The 12,262-nt window shown below is 44.9% G+C and overlaps 1 protein-coding gene across 1 annotated transcript in view; it reads right to left on the bottom strand.

Annotated features, from left to right (window-relative positions):
- Positions 1-878: 878 nt before the first annotated feature.
- LOC125281947 (focal adhesion kinase 1-like) overlaps positions 879-12,262 on the bottom strand; it is an 80,329-nt gene continuing 68,945 nt past the window's right edge. Inside the window, exon 6 of the mRNA XM_057312871.1 lies at positions 879-12,254. Coding sequence (XP_057168854.1) covers positions 12,084-12,254 — 171 coding nt within the window. The 3' untranslated portion in view covers positions 879-12,083. The remainder of the gene's footprint in view (positions 12,255-12,262) is intronic.

Below are 12,262 nucleotides of genomic sequence, written 5' to 3'. Positions count from 1 at the left end.
GGCCCTTGGGACAACACCGGCCTGGGGCTCCTCTTTGCCATGTTCATTGGTTGATGAGTATTCAGCAAGAGCTTTCTTCCCACCTACCTCTGGGTTTCAAGTTTCTTACCGACACGTGAGGATATTTTTGGAATGATTTGCTCAGATATAGAATTTCCCCTCCACATGTAGGAATTTTACAAAAACAAAATCTTAAAGAATCATACACAAAATCACAACACTCCGCATGAGAAATTAAAAGCAGGATTAGAGGGATCATTATTCAGTCCAGTAATGTAGCCCAACTCATCAGTAGTATTTCTTGCAGGACTATGCGCAAAAGAACAAGAACAAGTCTCTTCAATTTCATGAACTTATCACACACACACACACACACACACACACACACACACACACACACACCTGCGTTAGCAGACGTCAACTATCCGGGAGCTGAAGAAGCCACACCAATTCAAAGTCCCATCAGCCTGGGGTGTTCTGGATCCTCTCCACCCCCACCTCCACCCAGCATTTCTCTTTCACCGTGGTCACTGATATTTACGGCAGTAAGTGTAGAGAGGACTGGGAACACCCTCATTTGATGACTGGCCATTTTGGAAATCTCCTTTTGTGAAACACCTGTTTTTTCTAAAGAGTTGTCATTCCCCCTCCCCAACCCCCATCTGACCTGTAGGCATGCCTTACATATTCAGGGCACGAGGCCATTGTTAGACTCCTATCTTCTGCCACTCCAAGACCTGTCTTTCACTCTCTTGGTGGTATCTTGCAAAACTTATTTTAAAAATCTTTTTATTTTAATGTTCTCTTTTGAGGAAGAAAGTTCATAATTTTTATGCAGCCCTATTTATTCGTTTCCTTTTTAGGAAATTCTTTTAATGTTTTGTTTATAAAATATCTGCCTACCCAAACGTTATAAGAAGATCTATTTTTTCTAAAGTTTTATTACTGACGTTTAAAAAAATGTAATAGGGGCGCCTGGGTGGCACAGCGGTTAAGCGTCTGCCTTCGGCTCAGGGCGTGATCCCAGTGTTATGGGATCGAGCCCCACATCAGGCTCCTCCACTATGAGCCTGCTTCTTCCTCTCCCACTCCCCCTGCTTGTGTTCCCTCTCTCGCTGGCTGTCTCTATCTCTGTTGAATAAATAAATAAAAAAATCTTAAAAAAAAAAAATGTAATAGTCTCACAAGGAAAACATGCAAACAAAGTAGTAAATACAATTCTTTTGGTTCAGTTAAGGGTGGAAAAAATGCAAGGTACACACAAGTTCTGCTAAGAGTCTTAAGTGTCCATCTTCATTAAAATACACAACTGCCGAACAATGAGTTTCCCTTCTACATCTACTCAGAGCGAGGTCAACAATTTACTGCAGATATTCTGCATGGGGCGGTCATTTGTGGAAGCACACCAGAGTTCATTTTGAACCGAGGACTTACCAGGCACTTCACATGCACTCTCTCCTAAGCCACGCAGCTGTCAGAGAACAGAGTGCAGTGAGCCACGCTTGGCAGGCCAGGAATCGGTGCTCTGCAAGCAGCAGCGGTCGGTCCCGAGCCACGCCTGGCAGGCCAGGAGACGGTGCTCTGCAAGCAGCAGCGGTTGGTCCCGAGCCACGCCTGGCAGGCCAGGAGACGGTGCTCTGCAAGCAGCAGCGGTTGGTCCCGAGCCACGCCTGGCAGGCCAGGAGACGGTGCTCTGCAAGCAGCAGCGGTCGGTCCCGAGCCACGCTTGGCAGGCCAGGAGACGGTGCTCTGCAAGCAGTAGCGGTCGGTCCTGAGGCTGCACGCTCAGGGTCAGACAGGACACAGGAGGCTTTCACTAGGAATGTCATCTCATTTAATGATAAGGAAACAGACTCTGGATCAAACACTGGGCAGCCTGGCTGCACATCCCTGCTGTGACCAGCCAGCACCCTGATGATGCTGACGATGGCCTCAACGGACACATCATGACTACTCAGGGCCTGACAGTGATGGTTATGAGGACGTGACCCACAGCCTCCTTGTAGTCAGCCATGGGCCTGACAGAAGCAGGAAGGATGTGGGCTCTGCACCGGGACCGCCTGGGCTGGGACTCTGGCTCCGTGGCCCATCCACGGTCTGCCATCGCCTCTCTGCACCTTGGTGTCTTGGCAAGGTTGTCGGGAGCGCAGAACACCGAGCACACGCACCGGCACACAATAATCGCGGGCTCCACGGATTACTTATCACCCTAGTCATTACTCCACAAATACTGACTCCAGCACCAACCCCATCCTAGGTACAGCTCCCGGGGTTGGGAAGACCCAGTGAACAGAACAGGCAAAGTGCCGGCTCTCTAAAAGTTTATATACAATTTGTGGTGAAAGTCAGACAGCAAATACACAAACATCCGTGGGGTGGCAGTAAGCGTGACAAAGACAAATAAGCGAGTTAAGGGTGAATAACAAGTGATGAAGCATTATTCCACACAGGGTAGCTGGCAGAGGACACTCTGATTCAGTGACATCTGAATGAAGATCTGAGGGGAGGAAAGGAGTCGTTCAGTCATGTGCAGGGACAAGAGTTCTGACCTGTTGGAAGAGAATGGGTGACAGCCCTGAGGCTAGAGGATGTGTGGGAAGGCAAAGGCAGCTCGAGCCCAGAGCGCAAGCACTGAGTAGGAGGGCTGCAGGGAGAGGTAGGATCGGGAAGTGGCAGATCACAGAGGGCCCTGCACGTCCTGACTACGGAGCTCGGAGCACTGGGAGCACAGCAGGGTCGTCACAGGATGTACGTTTCTCAGACCAGGCAGGTGACAGTGTGTAGGACAGACAACAGGGCCCAGAGGAAGAAGCAGGAGGCCCGGAGGCGAGCACAGTACCCTGGCTGAGAAGTAATGAACCAGGTTAGTATCTCACCCTGTTTTCACTGATGGGAAAGACGCTTCAGGGCTTTAGGTAAGTGGCCCAAGGTCCCACAGGTAGGAAGAGGCAGACAGGGATTCCTCTGCAGCAAGTACATGCACAAATGCCGCGGAGCAGAATGAAACTAAGAGAAGGCCCCTGTGGCTCAAAAACAGAGGAAGAGAACTGACCTTACGCTTGTGCTGGCAGGCCAGCTCTTCAGATCGTGGGAAGGATTCTGGTCCCTGCTTCAATCGGTACAGTCTGGCTTGTCTGTCCCCCCACAGCCCTGCTGAACTGCCCAAGGTTGCCTGATCTAATCGCATTCCATCACCCTGGTTCAGTCCTTAAACCACAGCACCCAACCCCCACAGCCTACTCGTCCACGAGTGCTGACATCCCCACTCCCCTCTCGTCCATGAAACTTACCATTCTCCTTACCCTTCCGTTACTATTCTAAGAGCCTGGCTGCATCCTGAGACACATTTCCACTATTCTGCTGTCTGCCATTCCATGGATTTCTGCATAGCAGCTAAATATAACAGGCCCCAAATACATCGTCCTTTTGCTTCTTCTAAGAAATAACTTCCTATTAAGGCCACTGACACTAACCTCCTCAGTCTTACCACCAACAATGAGCACCAAGATATCCATAAGCTAATCAACTAATGGCGAGGTGGAGTAGGAAGTGTTTGGACAAAGAATCTGTTAACCTTGATACTGAGAAGGGTCAGCTAGCCAGTCTGTGTGTAGTGAAATAAACAAACCACCATTTCCAGAAACAACACAGATATTGTTGTTTCTTGATGGGTCCTGCAAATAATGTGGTATTGGACAACTCTTTCTTACAACAGACTTCCATTTAAAAATCCTCAAAGAAGGATAGAGATAGAAATTCATCATTAGGCAAAAATTACAGCAGTAATAGCTGTAAGAATCATCAATAGTACTGAGATTAATGGGTGAAAATCAATGAGAAACAGAATACCTGCATAGTCTCAATATATCCCCCAGCACGTACTTCTAATTACAAAAGAGAAAACAGTAACTTCACGGTGGAGAAACCTGGCCAGCACCTTAAACCAAGTGATCCAAGTGCAAATCACCTGTAAAAAGGAGTCGCCTCATCATCACAGACTTCCCGATAAGCTGTGCTGTGACGGCTTCAACAGCCTGGCTGTCGTACTCTTGCCAACAACACGCAACGTCAATATAACCATGAAAAAAACCCCAGACCAACCCCAATTGGCAGACACGGTACAAATAACCAGTCACGATTCTTCAGAAGTGTCAAGTTCATGAAGGACATAGACAGACTGAGGAACTGTCCCAGATTAGAGAAGACTTAAGGAGACCGTGAACAGCCACACGGTATCCTAGACCAGGAAAGGGATGGTAAGTGGGACACCTGTGGAAATCTGAGTAACATCTGTAGATCAGTTAATAGCACTGTATCCATGTTAAGTTCCTGGTTTCAATTACGTACTATGTTTATGAAAGTTTCAACATTTTAGGGGAGCGAGGTGAAGAGTATGCAAGGCTTCTGTCAACTATTCTTCCAACTTTTGATACATATTGAGAATCAAAAGAAATTCGCAGACTGATTGTTCCATAACCGTGGTAACAACACCCATAACACCCACCAGAACCGCTCTCCAACCAGCCTCTCTGGAGCCAATCTGTGGCCGCAGACCCACTGGACACGGACGGACACTGACCTATCTCCCTGGTGCTCGTATCTGGTGCAGAAGCATCCAGTACATGTTTAACACCAGCAAACTGAAAGTCCATCCTCGTTTTAAAGGTATCACTTCCAAACCCGTCAGAGCGCTCCTCTCTTTGTTGTCTTTCTGCTTTAAATCTCAGCAATGCAGGATTACAATGAAAGACTTACTTTTAAATGAAGGCATGAGCAGAGGCAGTGTCATTTCAAGGTAACACAGGAAACCATGAAGCATAAATGAAAGCTTCCTAAACTATCATTATTCATTTTCACTTGTCATCTTTGAAAAATGGCACCTTTCCTCTATAAAAGACTTTTTCTCCTGCCGAGGTCTGAAACCAGTGGTGTCCTTGCAGAGCGAGGGGCTGCTACACGGCAGGGACAGAGCAGCGCTAAGCAGGACCGTGTCTTGGTAACAATGAGGAGGGTACTCTGCACTTGCTCGGCAAAGCCCCACAACACTTTCTCAAAGGCCACACGAGCCATGTCTCAGACCTGGCCCTCGAAGCCCTGGATTCGACATCAAAAGGACTGGACCATTTCCCCCAAAGCTCAGACAGTCTATTTATACCTGACTAAGCCAAACAGACCACTCTACACAGGTGACTCCAGATACCCAAATTTAATTACCAAAATTTGGTTCATTAGAAAGATCTAAGTGCTAAACTTCGAAGTTGAAATCTGTCTGGTGGAAATCTCTCAAAACTGCAGGACACTGTTTGCTGCAGTATCGATTAGGACGGTATTGTGACGTCCTGGGGTGTCTCCCTTATGGAGACTTGGGGGGCAAGCTGCTCCTCCCAGAGAGGCTCTGGATGACTTCCCTCTGGTCCTTTACTTACATGAGCCACATTGTCTTACTTAACTGATGTGTTCCCAACAATATTCTTTTAGGGTTTTTTTCTTCACTTTATAAAAGCTTATCATGCTGTATGTCATCTTCTGGGACTTACTTTTTTTTAAATTAAGGTAAAATTCACATAACAAAAAATTAGCCTTTTTATAAAGTGTACAGTTCAGTGGTACTTAGTGTACTCACAACACTTTCCTGGAAGACTCAATTCTGCCACGAAGTTACGTAGCTAAGATTCGTCCATACTGCTGCACATCCCTACTGTTCGTCCATTTTCACTTGCATGACGTTCTTGCAACTCTAGCCCGGAACAGACACCTAAGAGTCTCTCAAGGACAAAATCTGCAGTGGAAGTGCATAGAGTGGGCAACGCCCGATTTTCAAGCTGTTCACCAGATGGCTGTACCCATTTACCTTCTCACCAGCAGTGCAGGCAAGAGCCTGCTGGAGCCACCGCCTCTCCACTGTCAACAACTTACTTTTGGCCACGCGGAGAGTGGCAGACGGATCGTGCGGCCCAGATGCCCATCTCCCTAATGGGCGAATGAAGCCGACAGTGGCTGCCTATGATTACTGGCCAGACTTGTGTTCTCTTTATGACGATACCGTCGTGTTTCTGGCCCATTTAGTGAATTGTCTGCAATTTTCATATCAACCGGAAGAACTCTTGACACCGTCTTTTGTTCATTACATATGTTACAAATATCACCTCTCACTTGCAACTTGCTTTTTGCACTTTTAAAAATATACCTTTTGATATACAGAAGTTCTTTATCTTAATAAAGTCAAATCTGCTTTCTTTCCATTGATAGTGAACACTTTGGGGGTATTAAATCTTCCTACTGCAGGACCAGAGACACAGTCAACTCTACTTTCCATTAACCTTTTTTCTCACTTGATCCATCTCACATGGGTGTCTGTGTATTATTTGAGGTAGGATCTAACTTTGTTGTTCTTCCCACAAGGAGAGCCGTTCATCAAATCAGCCCTTTCGTTTCCCCAGTGGCGAGTCATGATGCCTCTGTGAGGTCACACTGCCTGCCTCAGTTACAACCCACTGTGTTCTGCAAGCTAGCTCACAGAGGTGTTTGAAGAGCTGAGGACTCAGGAGAGCACGCTTCTATCTCAGGATTACTGGACCATATCAACAGAGCCTATAGCAGAGAGTCCAAAAAAAAAAAAAAAAAAAAAATCTATGTTCAAAAACCTCCCGAGAATGGAGATTGACATCCAATTATTCTGGTGAGTCCTTTGACTAAGACCTTACTTCTCAAAACTAAAGCCAGGCGTGCGGCTGCCCTCACAAAGCCACCCATGAACTGAGAAGACGCCTGCTAGCGAGGAGAAAACACTATCAATCGTTCATTTCTTGTCCGTACCTGTTTTACACAGGAGTAGACAAGAAACAGCTGAGTACATGGACTCCACTCTCTACCCTCCACCAGTGGAAGCTGTAGGATGTCAAAGAAGCTGTTAATAAACCTCTCAGAACAGCAGGTTTCTCACAAGTAAAGTGGAAAAAGGTGAGTACCCACCCACTTGATAAAACTATCATAATAAGAATTAATTTTGGTAAAGTAAGCCAAGTGCTTCGCACAACGCCCTCCACATAGTAAGCAACATGTATTAGTGTGAAAACACTGCAACGGACACACACTAGTAAAGAATACACGTTACTATTCCACCATACTGTGTTTCCTCTTACTTGACACTCTCATCACCACTAATTCACTTCTCACTTAAAAAGTTTTTACTGGGTGCCTACTACTTACCAGGCACAACTAGCTAGAAATGAGGCACAGATCAGACAGTAAGACCAAGGCCCTGTGGGAGAAAAGTCATCCAGTGGATCGGCAGTGGGCCCTACAGACAGAACGGTTGGAGAAGACCACAGGAAGAGGGGAGAGCAGAGCACTCGCCCTAAATGATGGGAGGTCCAAGCCATGCTGGAAACAGCAGGGGAGCACATTCACCAGAGTCCCAGCAGGTACAAAGACTCCAAGGAGCAATACACACTTGGCTTGTTCAAGAACCAGTAAGAGAGCCATGTGGCTAGGGTGGAGCAGGTGGAAAGTTCTCCAAGATAAAAGTCTGTCCCATTCACCAGGCAAGAAAGCTGGCGGCAGAGAAGATCCTGACCCAGTACTTTTGAAAAGGGAACACTGAAATGTCAGAGTGCAAGCCGCCGGAGTGCAGGAAGGGGAGTGAGAGCAAAAGGAGATGGGGTTGAGAGATGATCAAGACTCTCGAGTTGGCTCCACGGATGATGAGGAACTACTGGAAGCCTCTGCAGAAATGATTTACATATTTCCCTGGATGTGTATACTTTTAAAGACTTTTCAGCAAGTCCTATGAGCTCTACCTTAAAAAATCCTTGTATAACTGCTTTTCACTCCTTCTATTACTGCTTCCGCAAGCTACCAGCTTTTAGGATTTTTGTCTGGTTAGGCAAAAACTGGTTTATTGGTTTCCTGTAGGTCTATTGAATGAAAGTGTGATTTCGATGCCAAACGCAGGTCTACAGAGAAAAGAACGAGGAAAAAAGGTCACTGGAGCAGCCCCCAAATTTAAATGCTAAGCAGAAGACAGTGAATGGTCAGTAAAGTAGGAGGGTTGGGCACACAAGAGGTGAAGCACAGAACACTGTTAGGTAAGAAATGACTGACAGCATCAGCTCCTACAGGAAGGTGGACTGGAGGGCGAAGGGGAGGAGCCCATGGGAGGAATAGAACAAGGCAGCAAGCCAGACCCTCAGCAAACTGGGAGTTTTACTTGGAACCATGAACTATTTAGGAATGTGTTTTCAAACTGATTAACACATTGCCATGTGCAGGCCTCTGTATTTCCATGTTAAAAAGGATAGTGAAAATCATAATTTAAAAATTGTTTACTATTGTTTGTTTTCTTTTTAATTATTAGGAGAGCTAAGTTTTAATCTTTTATTACTATTTTTGCTTTATGTATTTTGAGAAATGTCTTTAGAAACTTACAAGTTTAATAGTTCCATCTATTTCTACTCTTCATAAATTCTTGTGAAATGAGCCTTTTATTACTATGTGGTTGTTCTCCATATCCCTAAGAATGTTTTTCTGTCTTGAAACTTTTAAAACAGGATATTAATAAAGCAATACCAATCCCCTCATCCCCCTGGTGAGTAGGTAGGAAAATTCTTCTATTCATCCATCCATCCTTCTCCTATCTATCCATCCACCCATCTCTCCATCCATCCATCCATCCATCCATCCTTCTCTGTATCTATCCATCCACCCAACTTTCTATCCATCCATCTACCCAACACCCATCCATCCATCTCTCCAAACACCCATCCATCTATCTTTCTATCCATCCATCCTTCTATCCATCTATCTATCCATCCATCCCCTTCTCTAACTACCCATCCACCCACTACCCATCCATCTTTCTATCCATCTACCCATCCACCCACCATCCACCCACCCATCCATCCATCTTTCCATCCATCCATCCATCCATCCATCCATCCATCCATCCTTCTATCCATGCATCCACCCACCCACCCATCCATCCATCCACCTGCCCACCATCCATCTATCTAAATAAAATTAAACAGAATAGAATGCCTCTGGATGAAAACCTTAGAATTCAGTGTTCTAGTGAGGCTGGGTATGGTTTTGTGAAGTACATATGTAGACCTATATGTACATAGTTCTGAGACACGCACATGTGTATGTGTACCGCATCTTAAGGTAAAATATTTCTTCCTGTAAGTCACATAAAAATGTCTTCAACATCACTGTTTTAGATACCTGTCATAAAGAGCAGATAGCTGGACTCTATTTTTTAATCACACACTAACAATCTCTGACCAGTTACTGTTAGTCTGCTTGAGCTTATTTCCAAAGTCTAGTCTGTGACTCCTCTTTGTCCTGCTTTCCAGTCCCTTCCTTCTCTCCTTGCTGTGGGTCCCTAACACCTACTCACCCACATATTATTTAGCTTATAAAATCTACTTCTAATGTTTCATGGCTGTCTTAATATACAATCTTTTTATTTTTTATTTTTTTAATACATAATTTTAAAACGTGGTTGAGAGCTACAATTCTGACTACCTCTCTTCTGACATGCATCCACTATTTGGGTTCTACTTTTTTAATATAAAAAAATCAGTTCTTATCATTATTTGTTTTTAGAGCCAATGCTTACTTTGAACCACCCAATTTTTTCCCTAGTACTCCTTCCTGTATCTGAAAACCACTTCGGAAATCACTTTTCTTTCTCCTGAAATATGTTTGTAGGGTGGCAAACTCTCTGAGGAAAGTACCTCTGTCACCCTGCTCTTGAATGGCAACTGAATCTGACGAACAAATACAGGTCGCCAGTTACTTTTTCTCACCACTTGGAGAGAAATGTGGAGAATTGTGAATTTTTCCCTGGTTGCTTTTAGCATCATCTCTTTTTCTTTTGTACACTATTTGACTATAATCCACCAAAGTGTAGATTTATTTCATTAACCCTGTTTGGGATCTTACGTTAGTCCTATACCTGAGGACTTCTGGTATTTGCCACTTCTAGAAAATTCTCAGCTATTGCCATTATCTCTTTGGAGTATTTCTTTTTCCTCTTTCTTTCTATTCTCTTTGAGAGCCCTGCCCAGAAATGGGTTGACCTTCTCATTCTTCATGCTACATAACGTGCTTTCATACCTACCACATGTTTATCTCTGTGGGCTATCTTTTGGGAAAATTTTCTCAGATCCACACTTCTGTTTACTAATTTTTCAGCTATATCTAATTTGCTGTTTTATCCATCCAGTGGTTTCTAGAACTTGTGTTTGGTCTTTTTTCAAATCTACTTGGTTCTTTTTAGAATAGTCTCCTGTTTCTTACTGACACTTTAAGTTCCGCCTCCTTTGGCATGCATGGACAGGCAGTATAAAGCCTAACCCTCCCAGAAGCACCTACAGGGCCTACCTGTGCCTCCAGCCTCTTGTCCACACACCTTCACTGGTGCAGACAGCGCACTGTCAGACCACTTCTTGGAGCTAAAACCGCAGCAGTCCTCCTGAGATGGGCACGTTCATTGAAAAAGCCTGCACCGTGAAGTCAGCTACATTCAAGTCAAGCTGTGTCCCGAGCTCTGTCCGTAATTGGAACTTAAATCAAGTTTGTTGCTTGTTTCCTCCGTCTTCACCTTATAAGACTGGGGAGAGCTATGTGACATACATATTTTACAGGCTGCAAATGTACAAAGAGTGCACAGCTGGCCTGGCGCCTGGCTCCAGCCACGACTCGGTGACGATACAGCAGTGGCGGCATCTTCACACCTCTGTCAGCGTCAGGTTCAGCACTGCGTGTGGCAAAGTTCTACCTCGCCCAGTCTATGCTTGCCTTTCTTTTGAGGGTTCAGGCTCCATGAAAAAGAGTAGTGCCCACTCACCTTTACTTGATATCAAGCAAAATAAATTGGCTTAAAAGAACAGAAACAGAGCTTGTATATGCAGAGGTCTACACTCCGCATCTTACTGAGCACTAGGGCTACCGTCATAATGCACTGTGCCTCTGACTTGTCCATATAAATTAAGAAGGAAATAGAATTGTATGGAATAAAAAAACCTACAGGTATTTTTAACTAACTTCTAGGTATTCCTGGCTTTTAAACACTTATTTCATTGACTGGCAAAAGAGCTGGAGGTCAAATCTCTGCTAGCCATTGATGTAACCCAACCAAACTATATTATCACGGAATATCCTGTTAGCTTGTCAGTTCCAGCTGTTTGATAAAGCTGAAAATACAAGCATATTTCTCTGGTAAACTGTAACTAGGACAAGATCGCATTTGACTAGAGATTTATTAACCTCACATGTTTGTTTTTCTTTCCAAATGTGTCTTCTAATCGATTTGGGTGCTGAACTGAAAGTGACCAACACTGAGTACCATCCCCAATCCACAACCACCTTTGTCTCTGTGACTGTGTCTACAAAAATGAGGGTGCCTGCGCACGGGGCTCACCTCCTCTCACACTCTAGTGTTTTACACATATGGTTTCCGACTAACGTGTTGCTCTGCTTAACAGTGGAAAAAATTATTATTTTTTGGAGAGAACCAGAGAAAGGACAATTGTAGAGAATCCTTTTAATTCACTTTCAGTCACAGCAGTCTCACTAAGGTCAGGACGAGTCACTACCTCATTTAATTGTAGCACGTGAATGTCAAGTACACACCCAGTCCTCTCAGGCGAGCCGGAGCGTACCGGGCTCGCGAGCCGTGCTGCCCGTTCATGAGATAATTAGACGTGGTCTCCTCAGGGCTCAGGAAGTCCTGCTGCACAAAAGAATGCTAACAGGACAGAAAGGAAAAGAATGAGGAATTGAGCTCTTCGAGCCGAGGCTGAAACAAAGGAGTCCTGACAAGAGAAGTGTGACTAGCCAAAGGCCATCACCACAGAACCCCTGAGAAACTCAGGCAGTCCAGAGTCGGTGGTGCCACAAAGACAGACGGAACAGAAGTCTAGAAGAGATCACTGGTTAATCATTACCAGCCAATTTTATTTATACAGGAGTCGTAATTACAATCAGTAAGAAAATTAAGGAAAGACGTTCATCCTCTTGTGTGTGATTTAATATGCAAACAAATCAAGTGTGAGTCACGCCAAAGTAGGTATGTAATCTTACTTCCACTCCTCTGGTGGGTGTGCAAGTTCATACTTCTCCCTCACATTGGAGACACCCATATCCAAATGGAGCCAGTGAACCTCCTCTGACCGCAGGTGACTGAGGCGAAATCCATAGCAGGCCACGTGCTTTACTTTGTGACTGTCCACTATCTTCTGAATGATCCCCTAAAACA

This window comes from Ursus arctos, unplaced genomic scaffold (assembly GCF_023065955.2).
Source record: "Ursus arctos isolate Adak ecotype North America unplaced genomic scaffold, UrsArc2.0 scaffold_16, whole genome shotgun sequence".
Lineage (NCBI taxonomy): Eukaryota > Metazoa > Chordata > Mammalia > Carnivora > Ursidae > Ursus > Ursus arctos.
The sequence above is the reverse complement of the archived record's forward strand: the minus strand, read 5'-3'. Positions and strand labels throughout refer to the sequence as shown.